The sequence below is a fragment of the Arvicanthis niloticus genome, chromosome 14, assembly GCF_011762505.2.
Source record: "Arvicanthis niloticus isolate mArvNil1 chromosome 14, mArvNil1.pat.X, whole genome shotgun sequence".
Classification (NCBI taxonomy): Eukaryota; Metazoa; Chordata; class Mammalia; order Rodentia; family Muridae; genus Arvicanthis; species Arvicanthis niloticus.
The window spans coordinates 45437402-45460748 of NC_047671.1; the positions used below are offsets into that span (position 1 = coordinate 45437402).

A 23347-nucleotide genomic window follows, 5' to 3' on the forward strand; every position below is an offset into this window, starting at 1 on the left:
AGAACAAATAAAGAGGAACAAAACCTGGATAACAAAGCGTACAAACTGCCAGATAAGGGGCTATAGCACCACATTGCAAAGAGAGGGAGAGGAAGAGAGCTCGCTGGGCACAGCTAAGGGCATTCACCAAAGAAGCAGCTGCAAAAAGAACTAGGTCCTGACTAGGAAGAATATCATGATATGTTTAAACACGAAAGGGGGGAATCAGAAGAAAATGTCATAAAACCTAAGAATTCAAACAAGACACTAAAAATCTGTCGGGATTGTACATCAAACTGTACATGAAGATTCCAGAGGATGAAAGACAGGGACAATAAGAGACTCTCACCGCAGAAGTTTCATCCAGAAGCTGTCTAAAGTGCTCCCTTTTCTTTTTGGTAAGTGCTTCAATATGTTCATTAAAGAGTTTCTCTTTCTCCTCTCTTTCCAATAAGGACCCAGATTCCCAGCGGTGGTCTTTCCGGAGGGTCCTCCTAGTATCAGACCAGGACACATCTGAAGAACGTACCTAAAAAATAAAAAAGGGAACTAAGTGGATTTTGCATATTCTACAATAAGAAACTCAACACTGTAGACAGGAAGTAGTCACATACAGAAACTAAAAAATATTTCCTGAAAAATAACTAGATCCCTTCAACTAGTATAACTTTCAGTTAAGTGAGTTTCTTCAGGACAAGCTCACCATCAAGCTAATCAACAACTAAACAAACAATGGTCAGTTCCAGTATCTTAAGCAAAAGGCTGTGGTAATACCATTTTAGTACAGAAGCCTCCTACCATCTACTTTAGAACAGAAATCTTAACTCACAGTGATCAGTTACTTGATGAAATAACTACTCAGGCTTGGGGAAGTTGACAAAGATGAGCAGCAGATTATCTTCCATCAGTCACTACCCATAAGAGGTTTAAACTGTACTCTAAATGCCATGTTACTTAAAAGTAATGTTAATTTTGTCTTCATCTAGCACTAAGTATCTCCTCCCCAAACACAATACAACAAACCTTGTTTTGCAAGACGATTCAGTAAGTAAAAGGCTCAATGACCCGATTACAATCACACAGGAACCCACACAGTAGGAGAGAACAGACTTCTGAAAGTTGTCCTCTAATATCTACACATATTCCACAGCCCAAGGGTGCACACACATTCTTACATAAATAGATGAGTGAATGAAAGAAAGTAATTTTTATAAACTCAATAGACTGGGCACCGGGAATGTAATTCAGTGCATTAAAAACCAGTCATGATGAGTTATAGTTCCAAAAGTGAGAAGTTGAAATTTTCTTCTATGACACGAGGTATGATATCCACCCTCAGCCCTCCTTCTCATCTAAACAGGGGTGTGGTGAAGAGTTTAAAATGTCTCTATTACTGATGGCTTGATCTTATATATAAAAAAAACCCAAAGACTCCACCTAACCACTATTAGAAACAATAACTTTAGTAAAATTAAAAAGGGCATAAAAAAAAAAATCACCATACAAACATTAGTAAGATTTCACAAGCAATCAAAATGTAAAAAGTATGAGAACAATCTCACAAGCTTGCAACAGTGTCAACACACCCCCATCAAAAGATCTAAGTATAAATTTAATCAAGGAGTAAATTACTTGTATGCTAAAAACTATTAAACATTGATAAAAACTGAATAAAGTAAAACAATGAGAATGATCTTCTGTGCCCACTGATCAGAGAAAGTTCTCAAATTCCTATGGAGTCAAGATCCTAAGAGCCAAGGCAATCTTGAGCACAAAGAACAAAGATGGAAACATCATTCTCTGATTTCAAAATAATACTAATTTTGAAAAAAAAAAAAAAAAAAAGACAGAGCACATCACAGATCTGGTTGGTTCACCAACACCACTGATGGCAACTAAAAGTTGTGATACTACAGACAGTGACAGGAAATGGGAAAAAATGAAAAGACAGAAAGAGAGGAAAGAAGGAAGTATGCAAAACCAGAATTTCTTTAACATTAAACAAACATCTAAATAATGTGCTTGTCATTGGAACTACAATTATTTTTTTTCAAAGAGCACATCTGTATTTTCCATAGGACAATGTGGCAAGTGTTACAGTGCTGTACGTTGAACACCAGGGCATGGCTGCAGGCAGCCTCAAAGGGGGGCTCCAGTGTGCAGTCCTCAAGACTGACAGCCTATGTCACTGCAGTGGGAAGGTGAGTAGCTGCCACGACAGAAGGATGGTTCCATGTTCAACAAAGCAGCACACCAAGGACTGAGGAGAGCAAGGCTGGCAGATAAAGTGCACACAGGACTGAATGGTCTTCATCCAAGGCACTCAACTAGGTATAGTGCTGCACTCCTCAAGGCAAGCGAGTCAGCACCTGAAGCCAGCCCGGTCAACAAAGGAAGACCATATCTCAGAGCAAACAAACAAAGGAAATGACTTTCTGTTGTTGTTGTTGGGTTTTGTTTTGTTGTTTTTTTTGTTTTTGTTTTTTGAGACAGGGTTTCTCTGTGTAGCCCTGGCTGTCCTGGAACTCACTCTGTAGACCAGGCTGTCCTCGAACTCAAAAATCTGCCTGCCTCTGCCTCCCAAGTGCTGGGATTAAAGGTGTGCGCCACCACTGCCCAGCAGTGTTTTAAAACAAAATAAAAGCAACAAAAGAGTTAAATTTGACTGACACACAACTTCTGGGTGAGGTGAACCTTCACCTCGTTCAAGTAGAGACAAAATGAGGTTTACAGTTCCCAAAAACCATTGTAACTGAAATTAAAACAAAGACTTAGGGAAATGTCAGTAAGGATTTCAAATTACTGAAAATGTCCAGGACGCAGAGCTCCCCAAATCCCAAAGCAGCAGAAAGAAGTGAAAAAAACTTCAGTCAAGAGTCATCTCTCACCAGTACCCTCCAGTCCTGTATCTCACAGCATCTCCTGTGGAACAACTGATCACCACACTGAGAGCCTAAAGCAGCTGTTTTCAACCTGTGGGGGAGAGTCCACTAACACAAGAACTCAATTCTCAAGTGCTCTAGAAGTAACAGTTATGTCATAATTAATTTACAGAACATAGGTAAATAAAATGGACTTCCAAAGTTCAGTATTCAGAGGAAGAAACGTACCATGTCAGACAGAAGAGCCTTGAAATTCTGGATAGCTTCTTCTCGTTTGTGCTGCTCTCTCTCCCGATCAATTTCTTTAGTTTGCTCAGAACGTGCCTTTTGAACTTCTCTTTCACGCTCTCGAAGGCTTGCCTCAATGCGGGCTTGCCTTTCCAGCTCTTTTTCTTTTTCTGAGTCTAAATTCTGTAAAAATAAAATTACGTTATCCCCTTTACCAACTTCATTAAGATTTTTCTCACAAGCTGGGTGGTGGCATACACCTTTAATCCCAGCACTTGGAGGTAGATAAATCTGAGCTCAAGGCCAGTGAATTCCAAGACAGCCAGGGCTACACAGAGAATCCCTGCTTTGAAAACCAAAACGAAAAACAAAACAAAACAAAAATTTTTTCCATAAAATATCATGTCAAAAGCACTCAAGTAAAATTTTTCCCCAAAACATTTCAAAATACATCTTTCCAATTAACTATGAGACTCATAGTTTCATCTTATTAATCAACTATGAGAAAAATTCCAGCCCCTCTTAAATAACGTTAAGCAATGTAATATAGGTTATAACACCAGTAAGAGTAACAGTTACCTTAGCTATTTTCTCTATGTACTGTTTGAAAAGGTCTTCTCTCATTGATGAACTGTCCACGGCTTTATATCGTGGGTCACTTTCTACTTTGTCTTTTACTTTGCTCCATCGAGACTGACTATCCAAGTGATGATTAGATAACAGTTCAAAGAAATCTGATTTAATCTAAAACAAGTGAGAACAGGATGATGCACTATGAGAAATTCTCCATGTTTTAAGTGACAATCGAATAAGCTACTACACTGTAACAGACAGCAATACACAGACCACAGCATTTAGGTTGATTATAGCCGCCAAGCTCACTCAAACTGAGAGCTGCACATACTGTTAGCAAGAGCCAGACTTACAAAATAACAATAAAATATCAATGAAGATATATGAATGACTTATTTTATAAAAGCCAGATGAATAACTAACTTTTGTTCATAAAGATTAAGAGAAAAACTCAGAAATCATTGAACACATATAGCAAGGCTTTATGACTGGATGTCAAATGTTTAAAATAAAAGGATAAAAAACTTGTTACAGACAGTGGTAGCACTCAAGAGGCAGAGGCAGGAAGATCTCTTGTGAGTTTGAGGGCAGCCTGATACAGAGCCACCCACAGCTACACAGAGAAACCCTATTTCAATACCAAACTCCCAAAACAAAACCCCACTTATATTTGCTTTTAAAACACAGTATTTATTCCTACCTTCATAAGAAAACTAATAATTCTGTAATTTTAACCATTAGTTTAAAAAAGCATGTTGGTGTCTGTGATTGTTAACTAGTTAAGTATACATGACTCCATTTATTCTGCTACACAGTCAGGAACACATTTGTCAAGTTCCAGCATCACACTTAGTGTCAAAGGCCTGAGTAATACTAGAGGAAATGGAGGAGACACTTGTTCCATGAGTCTCCACTGAGTTTTAAATGTTCACCATCGCTGGGCAGTGGTGGCGCACGCCTTTAGTCCCAGCATTTGGGAGACAGAGGCAAAGGGATTTCTGAGTTTGAAGACAGCCTACAGAGTGAGTTCCAGGACAGCCAGGACTACACAGAGAAACCCTGTTTCATAAAAAAAGAAAGAAAGAAAGAAAGAAAGAAAGAAAGAAAGAAAGAAAGAAAGAAAGAAAGAAAGAAAGAAAGAAAGAAAGAAAGGGAAAGGAAAGGAAAGGAAAGGAAAGGAAAGGAAAGGAAAGGAAAGGAAAAAAAAGAAAAAGTTCACCATCTGAATTATTAGGTTACTACTACACCAGAAGATACCCAAAGTCAGTTCAACCAAAGATTCTAGCCAAGCATCCCTTTATCACTGAGATTAAATATTCTTCAGTGGTGCCTGACCAAGGAATAAGGAATTAGGACTGAAATTAGACTTTAAGATGCATGGCACAGAATCGTGCTTCCTACCTATTCACACATTATGACTTCCTCTCAGAACTGTACTTTCCCCTCAGACAATTATTTGAGGTTATGTTCTTTTTGAAAATAATTTGTCAAGTTCTGAGATAAAGAATTTTAGAAACATTCTGCTTCAAAACATTTTTAAAAATAAGGAGCCAATCAGCTATGGATTTTTGTGTTATTAAACTTGAACCTTAACTTAATTTGGATTAATAAAAAATACTCAGAAACCCAGTATTTGAAGTATTAAAGTATTTGATGTAATAGCATAATTTTTCTATTCACCTTGCCAACTTTGTACCTAATAAATATAAATCCTAGCTGTGTCTAATAACTAGAAGGCAAAATTTACACTAAATAACACGTGTCAAAACAACCTTAAGCCATGAGAATTTATGTTAACTTGAAATTAAAAGTCTCTAAACATGTCAACTATATAGTTAGTCTTTAATGTGAGTAATACATAAACAAGTACTTTAGATGACCTCTTACGTCATGACACACGTGCTAAAGCTGCTAAGCACAAAAAGGAGTCAATACCTGAATAAATGGCAAAAAAAAAAAAAAAAAAAAAGAAAAGAAAAGAAAGAAATTTACCATCAGCTAATTCACAGCCCTTCTGTTTTTTATCCTTACCACAGCAAAAATACTTACACTACTTGGCACAAAATTTAAAGAAAAAAAAAAAATGCCAATTTTCTAACAGGGTTAACTCCATTGCCTACAGCATCCAATGTGTGGTATGAAGAATGAAGTGTTCACAGTGAGTAAACTGCAGTAAACAAAGGCTTCAATATTGGCCTTTGAAAACAAAATGCATAAGCAAATCAACTCTAAGGAGGTGGTTTCTCACAAAACGGAAAGCTGCACAGAAGTGAACAATTACCTCCTGCTAACTGCTGCCAATCTCACCAGTAACAAGGTTACAATTATCTTTTAATTTTTTTTTTTGAGTTAATTTTTTTTAAGCTTAGCAGAAATAATACAGAAAGAGTGGTAACATTTTCATTAACCAAATATTTCACAAAATGTGAACGAGAGTTCTATTATACTTATAATAAACTTATAAACTAACTCTGGTCTAATAATTTTATATTCTTTTTTTAAAAGATTTATCTATTTATTTTATGCATATGAATACACCACCATTGCTCTCTTCAGACACACCAGAAGGGGGCACTAGACCCCATTACAGATGGTTGTGAGCCACCATGTGGTGGCTAGGAATTGAAATCAGGACCTCTGGAAGAGCAGTCGGTGCTCTTAACCACTGAGCCATCTCTCCAGTCCTCAATTTTATGCTCTTTAAATTAGCTCAATCTCCTGTCATTTATAAGCCAAAGGATAAAGACATGCGGGGGGGGGGGGGGGGGGGGGGGGCAAGACTAGTAAGTACCAGAACTGCAGGATGCTAAAGCAACAGCTCAAGGAGGAAATCCTCTAAAACCAAGAGTAATGAGCAGCCCTATAAAACTAAATTAGAAAACTGCAACCACTTATTATAAAAATAAAGTCTTTAGGTTATCTCAAACATGTTTATAAAGCCATAACACAATCTGTAAGTGCAATGATACAGTATCAAATGATCATTTACTTGGTTTTCTTTAATCAAATATGTTATTCTAAAAGTCCAAAGTAAGAAATGGAAAGATAGCCTAGCAGTTAAGAGCACTGATTTCTCTTCCAAAGGACGAGAGTTCAATTCCCAGCACTCGTATGACAGCTCACATTAGATCCAGGGCTTCTCACACTCTCACACAGACATACACACAGGCCAAACACCAATACATATAAAACTAAATTATAAACACATAAAATTATATACATATAAAAACTATATATTAAAAATTTAAGTCAAAAGCAGCAATTTATGTAATTTTAAATGAACATATGAAATATGTGGTTTTTTGTTGACATAATTTTTCTGTCTATTTAAGAAGCATAATCATTTTAAGTCACCTGTAAAATAATTATAAAAATTTACTTTGAAGCCATCAGATAATCAGAGTTCTGCTATTACTGTCAAAAGCTGTTTCATCTAATACTCTTACTATCTTAATTCAAAGAGGCTTCTTAACAATGAGACTTAGGATTACTTCCCTAACAAGGTTTCTTAATAGAATTTGTAACATTTTAGCTTCCCACAGTAAGTAGCAATTTTGAATGTCAGGAATGATTAGGCTCCAGAAACTGTTTCCCCTATTACAAAGCACAGGAACACTCAGGAGAGTGACTGTTTTGATGGCTCATACACCACTGGTGTCATCTCCCCACTGTTCTGCCTCCACAGTGGTGAACTCTCTGTTCCTGACATTGCTATCAAATGACATTTCAGATGCATTAATCTTTAATAGCTGACCTTTAATTCTGAGAAGCAATAATTTATATGTAAGATACATTTACTAAAAGATTAGAAACTTACTAAAGTCATATTTTTATAGAATACAAAGATTAAGAAGTTCTTTGAAATTCAAATGTTACCATCTAAAAAGACTTCTGAAATCTTAACACTTTAGTTATCTCAAAGCATCATGCAGTTCTAAAATCCAGCTCCAGGTTTACAAGGCACCTTATTTATCAGAATTTAAAGCAATTGCATATACTTCACTTAAATTTCTAAAATAAGCATTATGAAAACAGTGATTATTAGTGATTATAAATGTGTATCAACAATTGTGCAAATTAAAGGAAAACACACATCCAACTGCTCACACCTACAAACAAGGTTAGGAAACATGGCAGTGGATCAGTCAGACCACTAGAACTCAACCACCTTACCTTCTCACCTCTCGTCTTCGAATCTTCTTTTTCTTTCTTCCTTGCAGCTGCCACAAATTCATTAAACAATGCTTCTCTATCTTTCATCTTTTCAATTGCTTTGAACCTTGAATCTTTAGCATGTTTGGCAGCAAATTCACTAAAAGTAGCTCTGTAAGAAAATGGTCAGCATGATAACTTTAATTGACTATTTCTGTTTCTAAAAGAAGCATAAAGAATATACCACTTTTCGAGGAAGAATATATGCCACAGAAATATGGGTCCCAAATTCCCACAGGAAGGAATAGAAAGCGTGACCCACTGAAAATGTGGTTAGTGACTGTATGCTATCAGCCCAGATTAGGGGAATATAAGAAAATACTTTTTAATAAAGGCACACCAGGAATGAAGAATATGTGTATCTAGAGACTTAATAACTCATCTACTACTCAAGGATATAACCACAGCTTAGAACACAGTGGGAAATCTTATCTGACTACTCTTCACCAACTGGACAAAGGACATAGGGCAACTTATTTAAAGCAGATGACTACAGGTGAAATGACAGTGAGGTACCTGAAAAAAGAAAATTCCTGAGGTCTACCCTACTGAGATTCATGTACAACATAGTGGCTACAAACTTTCAAGAGTTTCGGCACTAAAAGAGCAGAAAACAAAGTCTTAGAGACAGGAGTCCCCAGAAGACAATGACTGAAGGATAATTCTCAATGGTTCCTAGCACCTACCTCAGATGGCTCTCAACCACCTATAATTCTACTTCCAGAGGACCAACACCCTTTATGATCTTTGCAAATGAAAAATGAGGCTTATTTAAATTTCTTTTAAAATAATTTTAATTAGAAAAACTAAAATGCATTATCTCTTGTGTTACAACAAAGATTGTTATTTTAAATAGAATAAATTGAAAACCTTGCCTGAACAATTTGTTTGCAACCATAATGAAGTTAAGTTACTGAGAATATATATGCCAGAAAAATGACCATATATAGTCAGTTAAATGTTATTTTGTTCATAATACACCAAGCACTTTGTTTTATAGTTTCAAACTAGAAAAATAATGCTTTAACAATATTTGTACTTTAAAATCAAAATTTAAAAGAATTTGAGATTTTTATGATACATAAAATATCTAGTATCTTTTACTCTAATAGATGACAATGAACTGGATAGATGGTAGAGAATAGAGAAGTATATGTTGACTAGAGAAAATATATTTGAAATGTTTATTATAAGAATGAAGATTTCATTAGTTTACATACATAGATCTATTATTTATTATATGCTTTCATTCTTTCCTACTTGGAAGAACCAACCGTATTCTAGTACTGAAGAGTTTTGTTTTACTCTTTTCCTATTGGTATTCTCCAAAATAGTTCAATAGGTAACACTTGCTCACATTTAAGTTCTTCTTGTTTTCTTCTATTTACTTGATAAAAGTGTTAGTTATGTGTCTTAGTTACATAAAGTCAATGAAGCCACATAGCACACTCAGACACTTACCTCTCCCCCCCCCACACACACACAAAATAACCTGCAGTGTACAGATACAAGCACAATTTTATCTGCCCAATGGAAAGAAAGCACAATGGAGGGACCCAAAATACAGTAGGATTTAATCAAATCTGTAAGAGCACCACTACTGTTGCGTTTAGATTTCTAATTATTCCCAGACCAATGAGGGGTTTGTATGGTTGGTTTTTGGGTCAGTTTTATTTTTTGCTATTATTGTACATACATGTGCATGATGTGTAAATGGGTGGGTACAGGCAGAGGTCAGAGGAAATCTTTGTGGAAACAGTTCTTCCCCCCTCTATATTATGTGGGTTGCAGGGCTCAAATTTAGGTTGCCAGGCTTGTGCTGTGAGCACCTTTACCTAGTGAGCCACCTTATCAACCACCAATAAGACGTTTTAGTCAATATCATTGTACTAATCATAATACTAAATGATTTTACTAAATCATTTGAAAATATGCTATACACATAAATAAGCTTTAACCTATGAACATGTCAGTATACAGTTCCTTAGGGTAAAGTCTTTGTTCTTCTATAGCCTCAATATTCCAGAGAAGTACTAATCTAACCCAGTCACATTCAAATAGTCTCACATACCCCAGAATGTCTCTTGTTTTTTTTTAAGATAGATTTATTTATTTATTTATTTAATGTATATGAGTGCACTGTAGCTGTCTTCAGACACACCAGAAGAGGGCATTGGATCCCATTACAGATGGTTGTGAGCCACCATGTGGTTGCTGGGAATTGAACTCAGGACCTCTAGAAAAGCAGTCAGTGCTCTTAACGGTTGAGCCATCTCTCTAATCCCAGAATGTCTCTTGTAAGCCAGTCTCTATGACACATAATGCATGCTCTATGAAAAAGCCCAAGCCTGTTTATAGTATGAAGCTCTAACCCCCAAATGCTACACTCTTCAAAGCCACAAATACTCATTAGTTTTCCATACTTTGTACTAATAAAAATTTCTTTTTATACTGTAGACTTAAACCCATGATTCTCCTTTCACTGTGGAATCCCCCATGGAGCTGGAATTGTAGCCCAGTGGTATAATGCCAGCTTAATGTGAAGCTCCCAGGTCTAGTCTTTTTTAAAAACAAACAAACAAACAAACAAACAAACAACAACAAAAAACCCAATGTCTATATGTTTTTTTCTCCATATAATATAGTCTGATCATGGTTTCCACTCTCTACTGGGTTCCAATTTTATTACCTTAAAAATTAAACAGATATATACTTCCACAGTCAAGCATGCAGTACAAGCCTATAGACATAATACTTGGGAGGCCCAGCAGTCTGAAACCATTATTAAAAAAAAAAAAAAAAAAAAAATCCCCGGGTGCTGTCATTCATAGTCACAAGCAAACCTTGAACAATTAATTCTTCCTGTCTATACTATTCTGAGCAATAGTGGACTGAGGAAAGCTCCTTTCACAACCACCTTATTTGCTTGTGTTACTTTCTTTATCTATAAAAAACAGGTGTAAACTGATTACCTAAATCACCCTGTCCCACAGAAATCCACACTGAAATGTGACTGTAGTAAACTCATACCTTGGATTAAACTTTGCTTCTTCCATCATCTTTTTGAAATCTTCCTTGGCTTGCATTATTTTGTTTTTCTTTTCCCTGCGTTCTTCCTCTGCTCTGGTCTTGACATACTGATCAAACACCTGTCCAAAAAAAGCAATTAAAGATTACTCAGCCTTTTCAATAGAAAATTTCAAGACGAAGTCTCCACTCCACGTAAACTGTAATAGGAACCGTAAACTCAGTATAAATAACCAACTGTAGATTATCTCCAGCAAGTCTTACTCTAAAGCTTCACCAAAACGGTACACAAGCACACAACTCTCCACTTAGCCTTCCAGAACAATAGAAAACCAAAAACAAATAAAAGCCCTGTAGTTTGTATTTTTTTCTCCAATGATATAATACATATTTCAAATTTAGAAACATAAGAGATAAGCCTCAGTCCTCTTGAATTCATCTTAGAAAAGTCAGTGACACAGAACCCATATAATTTAATTCTCCTTCAGTATTTAAATCTATGCTACATTGTTTTCCTCTACTTAGTACTGCACAGCTAAGATGATGCGTTAACTGAAATGTAAATGCCTGGCCTATAAAATGTCTATAAACTTTATTTGAACAGTCATATCCACTGTCTTACTTATTGCCTACGGAGCTTCTACACTAAAATAGCAGATTCAGAGTCGCATATGACAGCATATAAACCACAAAACCCCACATATCATCTGACCCTTGAGCAGTTTGCTGATCCCTGTTAAAAAGGGCAAAACAGTATCTCATATAACATGATTTCTGAATGTGGCAGACCAGACTAAGTACCTCAGAATTGAGGCAATTCTCTGAACTGTGTGTGTGTGTGCGTGCGTGCGTGTGTAGGTCAGAAGCCTCAATTAGGCTAAATAATCCTTCATAAGGACTTCCAGAATTTATCTTCCTGAGTGACCTGTGCATCTATGTACAAGTCTCCAATTATGGAATCGTGGTAGCCTGAACAGGCATCAAGATGTTTTTTGGTGCTTCCTTCTTTACCATGAGGCAAGAATTCAAAGGCACTTGACAGAGGCCTACACTGCAAAACCAGAGTGTATACCAGAAAGCAAAGTTCAATAAGATAAAAAAATACTTAAGCAACTTATAAAACCATGGCTATAAAAGAAAACCTGAAAAAAGAAAATCTTAGAGACTGCTAAGGATGGAAGTAAAACTAAACTTAACAAGATGAGTGACAATGGTGAGAAAAAGTAGATTAAAAAAAATTATTTTAAATCAAGAGAAAGGAGCAGGAATTTAAGGATGAGGGCAGGGGATTTACATTTAGTTCAGTGGCAGAGCCCCTGCCTGACCCATGTGAGGCCAAGGTATAAGGGAAAGACTGGGGATGGATCCAGAATCCAGAGCCCAGAAAGGTCTAGAGTACTCAACCCTAAATGAGACATGGCTCCCAACATGGCTCAGGAAATACTGTAAAAGAGGGGTGCAACTACCGTGAAAGCAGAGTCTGAGGAGTCTGTAGAAGCTGGGACTGCCTGAAAAAAGACCTGTATCAGATCAACCCAGTGTAAGTCCACAGATGGACTTTAAGTAGCTACATTAAGATGAAGATTTTTTTAGCAACTGAAGATCATAATACACTATATACAACTATGGAATTCTCAAAAAATAACAATAGTAAAAAAAGTAATTTTCCAGAAGTAAAAGATAGCAGTTTTCATATCTTCTACTGGAATGTATCCTCCTGGAACATTAGATCACAAAGGATTAAGAGAGAATCTTCATAGGTACAATGTCTAGGGAGATTTAAAAAAAAAAAAAAAAGGTGATATTATAGCATCAAAAACTCTCTGAAATGTTTAAAACAAAGCAATACTTTCAAAATTCTTAAGAAACAATGTTTACCTAGCCACACAAAGAAAGGGACAAACAAGGCTTCCTCAAATATGTAAAATTTAATAGTTATCAACACCCATCCTCCATTTAAAAACAGCAAAAACCTCCAACAAAAAACCTCTGAGTAGGCACAGTGAGGTGGAGGGGCCACAACTCTGAAAACAGCCCAAACTGCATGAGAAGATCCTATCTCAAAATGTAGGCACCATGAATGAGCTCAGTAACAGAGCATTTGCTCAGCAAACCTTGGGCTTCATCTGCAGTACTACTCCAATCAACACTAAGCAAGAACCTCAGAGGGTGAACAGCTGACACCAACCCTATAAATGACTGAAGAAGGCCTTCCAGATAATAGTAAGCAAGCAAGTGAATTCAGAAAGCTCTAGGGGAAATGGTGGAGATAATGAAGACAGTAAGGCTATACTCCACCATCAGTGTCCATAAATCCACGCCAGCATGTCTGCATGAAATAAAAGAAAAGTCTACTAAAAGTGCCTCTCCAGAACAGTTTACACACAGACAACACTCCTTAAGTTACAGGAAAACTTCCTTTCTCCCACTATCTCCCTAACTCATTCCAATATTACATGATATATGAAAGGTCCTGTTTCCTTGAGGCAGAACATAAACTTATAACCTCCCTGTCTCTGCTTCCTGAGTTTCAGGATTATACACATATACAACAGAGACCAGCCTCTATCCCATTTTTCTTTCAAGTACTAGAAAGAATTAAACATGCCCTTCTTTGAGGTAGTCCAGACCAATGTTATGAAATACTGATATGAATTACTGAATCCCTTTTACACAGAATCTCTCCTTACTCCTGCCATGCTCTCCAATATACTTAGCTGAATGTTTCCTATTTTAAGCAACTATTTTCTTTTAATATCAATTCATGAATGCAACAGTTACAGTAAGAGTGGATGAAGTTTAAAAGCAATTCCTAGTGAAGTTCCTTTTATACACATAAGCAAAAATACATTAAGGGACCACTACTTCCTAGGCCTACCTAGGTTCTGGGATGCTAGTAATTACTTCTTGAATTTGGTAACTAACGTACATGTATATATTTTCATCTTATAAACAGTTACTCATAATTTTGCTTTTCTATATGTATCCTTTTCTTCATAAAGTTAAGTTTCTGGAGCTAAAGATTTGGCCCCATCAATAAAGTGGAAGCAAGAGTACCTGAGTTCAGATTCCTGACACCCACAGAAAAGCCAGGAACCATGGTATGCATCTAGACCTCAGCAGTAGTGGGAGGAAGGAGAAGACAAAAGAATCATAAAACTTGCTGGCCAGCCAGTCTAGCCAAATCAGTAAGTCCCAGGTTCAATGAAAGATTCTGTCAAAAACTAAGGTGGACAGTGAGGAAGACACCCAGTGTCATCCTCTTATCTCCACTTGCACACATACATTATTCCTACAAAACACAGATGTGTTTACTGAAACATGAGACTATTTTTAAGTGTTAAATCAATATGGTCTAGATATTCTAGATTATGATCTTAAACATTCATGCTGGTGCTGTGATCATAACACTATCTTCTAAAGCTCTGAGTAATACATTAAAATAAGAAACAACCCATCAAAATCAGTAATTATCTGCACCAGAGCCAAATATCTTGCACAAAACTGTTCTACAAAAACACTATTTTATTATATATTTATAACACTATTGTCACAACATATAATAAAAATTTTGACCCTTTAGGCTACCTTTTATTCAAACCAATATTAAAGAGACAAGTCATAAGCTATAAAGTATTTGGTTAGAAACAAAGGATGTAATTTTACATTAAGACATTAAACAATTGGTTTTTTTGTAGTCAAAATATAAACAGAAAATTATATGTGCAAATGTTTAATGAGTATCTATTTGCTTTCTCCTTAATGTTTAAATAAAAATAAAATAAAGTCAAGTCTTTAAGATAGATATTTATACTTGAATGTCAAATAGAAATTTCTCTTTCCTCTCAGTACACACACTGGCTTTTTTTTTTTTTTAATTTTAAAGATTTATTTTTATGTGCACTGATGTTTTTTGCCTACATGCATCTCTCTGTGACAGTGCCAAATCCCCTAGAACTAGAGTTACAAACAGCTGTTGAGCTGCCATGTGGGTACTGGGAATTGATCCCAGGTCCTCTGGAAGAACAGCCCATGTTCTTATCTGCTGAGCCATCGTTCCAGCCCCAACACTAGCGTTTAAAGATAATTTCCTTAGTAGGTATGATCTCTACACAGAGGCTCTGTCTGAAACAGAGTAGTCTCTCTGTTGTAGTGCAACTCTAAGAAGGAGCTCAATTTCTACCAACTGGCAATGTTCTGGAGGTTGAAGAACTTGAGTTCAAAGTACAGTTCCTAGGTTTCACTCAGAAATTTTTAGCAACGTAAGAATACATCATAAAATGTTAAGTCTTCCAGAGCTTTTATAACAGGGAATAATCACCCAGATACCACAGAGCACGAAACAAAACTTCTGCATGAGACATAAACAACATGAACATAAATACTGTCATTTTATTTTATTTACACTTACTTTTTGTGTATATGTATGTATCTGTATGTAAAGAATGTGTGTGTGCATGTACAACACAGTACATGTATGGAAGTCAGAAAACGACCTGCAGGGAGGGACTGGTTTTCTTCTTCCATCATATGGGTCTTGAGAAACTCAAGTCAGCAATGGCAGAGGTTCCTTTATATGCTGACCCACCTTGCCAGCCCCAAACTATTCATTTCAAATGAGACCCATCAGTGCTATTAAAAAAAAAAATACCGAAAAGCACACAAGGTGGTACACACAGACTGGCTAGGCAAAGAAAATGACAAGAACCAAATGTGCCTGCCTTATTGAGAGGCTGTTGATGTGGCTATAGTAAACACAAGAGGACTTTAAGAGGGATATAGGAATGACTACATGTAAAAGATTCCACATCAAGAATCTGTTCTCTCGGGGCTGGAAAGATGGCTCAGTGGTTAAGAGCACTGACTGCTCTTCCAGAGGTCCTGAGTTCAATTCCCAGCAACCACATGGTAGCTCACAACTATCTGTAATGAGATCTGATGCCCTCTTCTGGTGTTTCTGAAGATAGCCAACAGTGTACTCACATACATAAAATAAATGATTCCTTTAAAAAAAAAAAAAAATCTGTTCTCTCTTAATTGAAATGGGACGTACTAGACAAATTTTAAGAACAGCAACTTAAAACTGATTTCTCTTAAAACTTAAATTCTCTGGCTACTGTGTTGAAAAGTTGAGACCACAGAAGAACTAGAATAAAAATAATGAAGAAAAGAAGGGGCTCCTGAAAAGAAATAAGGAGCTACAAGAAAGAGTCTACCTTAATGGCTTAGATTAGGGTCATTGGTAGGAAAAACAATGAGTGAGAGAGAGGCTAGTTACATGTTTTGGAGGTCAACTCATTGAATAGAACCAGGGAAAATAAAGACTCAAGTTCATGGCTAAATCCCAGCACTTGGAAAGTAGGAACATCTAGTTCATGGCCAGTTCATGTTTTAGACTAATAAAACAAAACACTTAGGCTGATTCACAGACTTTGGGCATTATATGATGAGAATGAGATGATCACATCTCAACAGTTTAAAGTATTCAAAACAAAACAGCTACAAAGCTTAAAATGAACATGCAAATACACTTGGAAAGCCATGTCGTTCTACTGTAAGTATCAAAGCACAGACACTACAAATATTCTCTCCTCGTTAATGTTAACAAGTAGGCCTGCAGGCAAAATGATAGGACTGCTAAGAATTACTCCAATTGTTACACTATAAATATTCAAAATGAACAGCACTGTTACCAAAAGAAACTTCACAGCTCAAGTGTACTATGAGGACATGACTCAAATACTTACCACTGTATAGAAGCCAGTGTCCAGATGGTTTAGAGAATTTAATAATTACATAACTACAAGTATACAATGCTTTAGAGCAAGAAGCAATTACCATGAGGTAATACTATCCCGAATCATGAGGGGAATGACAGTTAGCAACAAGGTGATTACTTCATACAACTCTAATTCAGCAGAAACCTTGAAGAGACCCCATTTCTCTACAATTATGAGATAAGCACTTTAACAAACACTTAGTTGTTGGCATTCGTGAGATAAAATGCCAAGTACTACATCTTCACAGTATTTATATACTTATATGTATAGACAAGTTGGCACACTGGTATAAAAGGCAATAAACAGTGGTTATGTCTGCTAGGAATTATAGATAGGTGCTTTTTTTTTTTTTTTAATCAAAACCGTATTTTGCTATTTTCTACTCTGAATTTGCACCATTAGCACAAATTGATAAATGCATTAGAAATAACTTTTAAAACTGCCACAGATATGACAACTTCATTAACTATGAAGCACAAGGACAACATGTTCTTATAAAAGTAACAAAAAAAATCTGTTATCTAAAGTGGGAAAGCCTTCATACTGACCCACTAAGCACTAACATGCAAAAGTATGTTGTGAAGTATTGTTAAAAAATAAAGTATCAGTTCTTCTAGAGGACCTGGGTTCAATTCTCAGAACCCACATGGCAGCTCTCAACTGTCTAACTCCAGTTCTAGAGGATCTGATATCCTCATACCAATGTACATTAAAAAGAACAAAAACAAAACAAAAACAGACGATGGCTTAGTCTGATCAGTGTGCTTTTACTGCAACAAGAGAGAACAGTGCCAGAAGGACAGCCAGGCTAGCTAGCCTGGTAGATTCTGTCTCAACACTTAAACACTAGATTTCAAAATGGTAAATTTTCACTGTTATGTCTCCTTTTACCTGTTTTCTTTCTTTAGGATTGAGAAGCAAGTACCGAGGGTCAAATACTATCTTGTGCAACTCCTTCTCCCATGTTGAAAAGGCAGACACCTTTAAAATAAAGAAAACATTGCCTCACAATTAAGATACTCGACTCCAGAAAGGTCATAATTTTGCTTGAAATCTACAGGGCATCTGTTTGTAAAGGAGACATTAAAACCATAGAAGTTTCCATCACTAATAAATTAAAAGCAGTGGGAGGCTAGCAACAGCAAATTTCCACATTAATTGGCTCTGACCATTTCTTTGTTATAAAGAAATAACACACACTTCATTGCTCATTAAAAATAACCACTACTGTGTGACATTTTAAACTTAGTACATCAGAAAAAGCCTTGAAGATTTGCATTTTGATTTCACATACTAACTGCAGTCTTATGAGCAATATTGTAATTTTAAAATATAACAGTTTACTTATTCAAATACAATTGTGAATACAACCAAGAAGTTTCTCAGTTAAGCTTCTAATATCATAAATTTCACCAAAACTCATTCCAAGGATATTGGAAGAATCATATATATACCTTACCTATCCGAAGTAGCCCGCAATTCTGTAATGTTAATACTCATACGTGTTACCAAAATTATATGACCCAAAAAATGTTAAATGTTATTTATACTTTAAAGGACAGTAAAAATCCACTTAGTTAAATATGATAAGCCAAGGAAAAGGCCACTTCAAAAAGTGTACAGTAATTTAACAGGTTCCCTTATCCTTCCCACCCCATTTAAAGAGCACTAACCTTAGATTTGACCTTTTAGCAAGACATATTTATATTACTTATATAAAACAGAAATATCTCCCCCAAAGATTGTTTTCTGACCCCTCTCTCTAGCAGCATGTCCTTGAACTGCTTCATTCGAGCCTCCAGAGGGACAATGGCCCTTTCTCGGGCAGCTTTAATTTCAGCTTCCATGGCAGCTTCTTTCTCTGAATCAATGTCTTTATTATCATCTCTCCTATAAAAAAATAAATAAGGCGACATTAATACAATTAATACAAATCTTACTAAGTTCTTAAAATCAGTGGAATTTTCAAGGAACTAGAAGCAGCATATTTTTGACATAACAAACCATCCTGAGGATTTCAAATAAATTATATGGTATGACTTTCATTTGAATAATATGATTACAATGCATTTCTAATGTTACAATGGCTACACTGGTTACGAAAAATACATATATATATATGTATCTTTAATGTGCTGTCTCTCTCTTAACTTACTCCAGTTGCTATACATGGTGAACTAAAAAAAGAAAAAAGGCTTTTCTGGCATTGCTTACAAAACTATGTTAGAACCAAACAAAAGAGAATATATTTTTAGTTCTTGAAATAATATTTAAAAACTTAGCATTTCCCAAAATATATTATTATTAATTCAGAAAATATTTTAAGATCCACTAAAAATTATAAAAAGGTCAGTAATTTCAAATATTTATTTTAAGAATAAAATTAATAAGTTAAAAAAAAATACTGTGGCCAAGTATATAGCATGTGAGATAACACCTTACCTAACCAACATTCTTACTCACTTTCTGGTGACAAGCTGATTTAAGTTGAAGGGCAGGTCTCAGAGAACATGGGCACAAGAGTGGTTAGGAGGGAGTACTAGAAATTAGGATGGCTCAGCAATGACTTAGCCTACTTCTTGTTTATCCAAAACTATACCTCAGGGCTAAGGGCAGGCCTACTGCTTGTGTATACACAAGGAGACTTAAACAGGAAATCATGGTATCTCTCAAAATCATGCTATATAGGTAACCCAAGAGCTACAAATGAAGCTAAGCCTAACTAATAATGAGAGGTAATTAGAAATTGGAGGTGGCTCAAAAGAAATAGAAAACACAATCCATGACCTGCAGGAGCTTAGTGAGATAGTTTGTGACCTAAGACATGCACAAAATAAACAGGTAAAGCATTTTGCCAATCAATATATTCTTTATAGAAGAACTATTTAATTAGTTAAAGGAGTTCAAAGACAGCTACAGAATAGAATAAAAACAACCTTTACAGAATTATATTAAATGTCACAATACAAACTATCACTATCTAGCTCAATAAAATAAATAAAAGAAAAACTTAAGCCAGGAAAAACAGGCTTTTAGCTTTGTACCTAAATAGAGAAGCTCGGGCAATCCACATAAAGGACTTCTTTGACATTCTCCTGATAAAAGCAGTTAAAAACCTTACAGAGATGTCTATAAGAACAAACAATTAAAAACAACCTAAACGTTTAACATCACAGTTTAACATCTAAAATTATGGTACATCACCAGAATGAATACAGTCATTTACAATTAATTATTAAAAAGACACATGTCTTATTCTACAATTTTTAAAAACAACAAAAAATTAGATAACCACAACTAGTAAAAATACATTTTATTAAGGAAAACAAAGGACAACTAACTATCTAAATGAGAACAGCTGCCTCAACTGCAGGATTAAGGTAACTCCCTTTAATAAAATCTTAATTTAACATTGTTGCCAATAAACAAACACAGATTTGAGACAAACCTCTCTTTACTAGGGTTGTTCTACTCATCCTCTGCCATAATCAGGCTACAGTCGATCTGTCCTCTTGCACTCAGGACTATTATTCACCAGTCTGCAACAGACTTTCTGATTTGCTGAAAACATGGTAATCTCATTCACATACAGCCTCGACTCTAACCTTATTCCCCATAATAAAAGTAACCACATCTTGCCCACACTGGTGCTCCTAACTTCTTCCAGTGTCTTTCGGTATTTTCTAACTAGTGAGTCCACTCCTTACCAGGGAGTAATAACCAATGCTATGAACAAGCAAATCATAGGATAAACACACATGAGGAAGAAGTATCCATTTTAATGACATCCCTTGATGTTTTTGTAGGCTGATATGAGAAATTTTATTTTTAATAACCTCTAGACCTATTAAAGTTACAGAAAATTAATCAATTAATGCCTAAATTTCAGCTAGCTTCATAGTATCTATTTGTATAATCAAGTATTCCAAACTTTAACAACAGAAAGAACAGCATCTCTACATTATAAAACAGCTAATTAATATCAGGTCCAAGAAAGTAATTATAACTACTGTTTCCTAATCACATAGATACTACACGTTACCTTCCAATCACAAACTGATAACCTCATTAACTCTATAATTCAAATCTACCTGGAAATGTATAAACTATGTATTACTTACTTCCGCTTTTTTGCTTTAATAGGTTCATCTTCATTCATTTCTTCCATTAATTCTTGTTCTTCTTTAACTGTAAGATAAAAATTCATTAAAACACTGAATAAAACATACGCAGGCATTAGTGAATTTCCAGACACTGATTCTTTTGCTAATCACTGCTGGAACATTCACTTCAATGCATGAAAGGCTGCCATTTACAGTCATGTCACTCACTTGCACTCATTGAGAACTGCCACTTTTGGATGGACAGCATTGTCGGAGCCGGGTGCCCTAGCAAAGACAATTCAAACACTGTTATCAACAATTACACACACATATTCACAAGCTTTTTTAAAAATGTAGTTTGAATTAAATATCTACCAAATAGTTACTTTTTAATCAAACACTAAGGCAAGTATGACAATTCTATATTTTTATTTATCATCCCTTTAAAATGTAGTATCAATTTGGTTTCATGTTCCTGCCCAGCCCTTATCTTTAAAATCTGTGAGTAAAACTCCCTAGTTTTAATTTTACAAGTAAAACTCTTAATTCATAACTCATAGAACATTTTTTAGAATGAATGCTTATGTAACAAATTTTACTCAAATATAAAGAAAACGTTACAAAAAAGGACCAAAGCAAATCACATGCTCTCTTGGCAGTGTTTACTATGATTATAAAGTATCATCATCATCCTACAATTATTATACAAAGCAAGTATTACTGAAGTTGAAAAACAAAACGATGCCAGAGCACCAGATAGGCAGTCACACTGATCTGCAAAGTACCTTAAAGCACAAAATGCTAGAACCATCTATATGCTCCATGTAAATTTCGTGGTCACAATTTTCATATCAAGATTTGTTACATTAGAAATGAAACAAACGATTTATTTACCATATTTCTACATTATATATGAATATGAGTTTCATAAAAAACTAAATAAAACACTGAATAAGTGTAATAAAAACTGAGTAAAACTGTTACCAAGAATTATAAAAAAAAATTATGTACAAATGTTTGTACCCAATATTCTGAAATACTATCAGAAGAGGCAGTAGATTTTAAAATGTCTTAAAAGCTAAGGATTTCCATATTCAAGAAGAAAGCTATTATATAGTTCAAAGGATTTTTTTTTTTCTTTTTGGTTTTTTTTCTGGTTGACAGGGTCTTACTATGTATATGTAGTCTTCCTGGTCTAGAACTCATGAAGACCAGACTGGACTGGATTCAGAGATCGACCTGCTTCTATCTCCCAAGTGCTGAGATTAAATGTGTATGCCACCACATCCTACAGAATTAATTTTGTATAGTTTTATAAAATTTTGTATTTTGTAGACTATGAAATTTTAAAAAATATAAAAATATTCTGCATAGTTTGATTATTGCAAACTCTATCACTAGTATACAAGGAAGTAAAAGGCTATCTAAGGGTTTCAATAGAATTAAAAAGCATCAAGCTAAAAGCAACAGTTCCAGCATCTCAGACTAACTGAAAATACTAGCAACAAAGTTAAACATGTTTTACAAAATAAACTTTTATCCAAATTCTTTACAGTTTTATTTCTTATTGTATACAAACCAGAACAACAGTCTATTTTTTTAAAATTAAATATTTCAAATCGCCTTTATACTATCCATCAAATAGTGAAAGGGAGTTAAATTCAGAAGATAAATTTTTTATTTGAAACTTACTTAGCTTCTTCATGTCTTCCAATCCTTTTTTATGAGGGGGCTCTTGAATAATTTTGTCAACATCTGCCCTTCCAATCAAATCATCAGGCCGGTCCCACATAGAAAGGCGAGTGGTGGGATTGTAAAAGAAGACCCTCTCATCACCAGTCCAAACAACACACCTGAAAATAATATAAAATACCATTTTCCTCTGTTACAAGAAACTTTGATAGCTAAGTGCTTAATGTTAACTCTAAGAGGACAAAAAGACAGGCAAACAGTAAGAAAATGATAGGTCCTAATTAGTAATGGTTTTCATAATAGCTTTCAGAACAAAAAAGACGAATGACTACAAAAATGCAAATTCCTTTGTGGATGGAGTTTAAAATGCCTAGGAACTAAATTCAGTACAACCAATCCAATATAACAGTAAATTTTAAGCTCTTTTAAATATAAGTTCAAAGGCAACAAAAACACTATTAATGAGTCTATATATTTCTTAAGAAACCAATATTACATATCAAATGCAAACCTGATCTAATTATCGAAGATGTAAAACATAAAGGACTTCACTAGAACCCCATAAACCACTGCTGTCCACTAATCCTACTTTTACAATTAGAAAACTAAAGGTATAACAAAAAATAAGTATATGAAAAGGATTTGTAAGTTTAACATTAAATATATAAAAAGTACAATGAGTCAAAATTTACAGAGGCAATTTTAAGGAAAGGAAATGGCCATTCCTGACCCTCCACAAGTTCTTCTTACAGCAAAGTCCAAAGGAAAGCAGATCTCGTGTCCAGACAATTAGAAATTAATCAACACTGTCAAGCTCAAAATAACCCAGATATTGAAATGAACAAAGGATCCTATGTTGAAATAATCAAAG

At 35.2% G+C, this 23347-nt stretch overlaps 1 protein-coding gene across 3 annotated transcripts in view; it reads right to left on the reverse strand.

Moving 5' to 3' along the window:
• Tcerg1 (transcription elongation regulator 1) overlaps nt 1-23347 on the reverse strand; it is a 58665-nt gene that overhangs the window by 3918 nt on the left and 31400 nt on the right. For all 3 annotated transcript variants that reach the window (XR_004608229.2, XM_034518002.2, XM_034518001.2), the window contains 10 exons: nt 22477-22637; nt 21013-21069; nt 20803-20869; nt 18436-18571; nt 17573-17662; nt 10905-11023; nt 7836-7986; nt 3669-3833; nt 3090-3272; nt 329-508 (listed from right to left, as the gene is read on the reverse strand). Coding sequence is in view for 2 of the 3 variants with exons in the window: in XM_034518002.2 (XP_034373893.1) it covers nt 329-508; nt 3090-3272; nt 3669-3833; nt 7836-7986; nt 10905-11023; nt 17573-17662; nt 18436-18571; nt 20803-20869; nt 21013-21069; nt 22477-22637 (1309 nt within the window). In the remaining variant the exon portion in view is untranslated. The remainder of the gene's footprint in view (nt 1-328; nt 509-3089; nt 3273-3668; nt 3834-7835; nt 7987-10904; nt 11024-17572; nt 17663-18435; nt 18572-20802; nt 20870-21012; nt 21070-22476; nt 22638-23347) is intronic.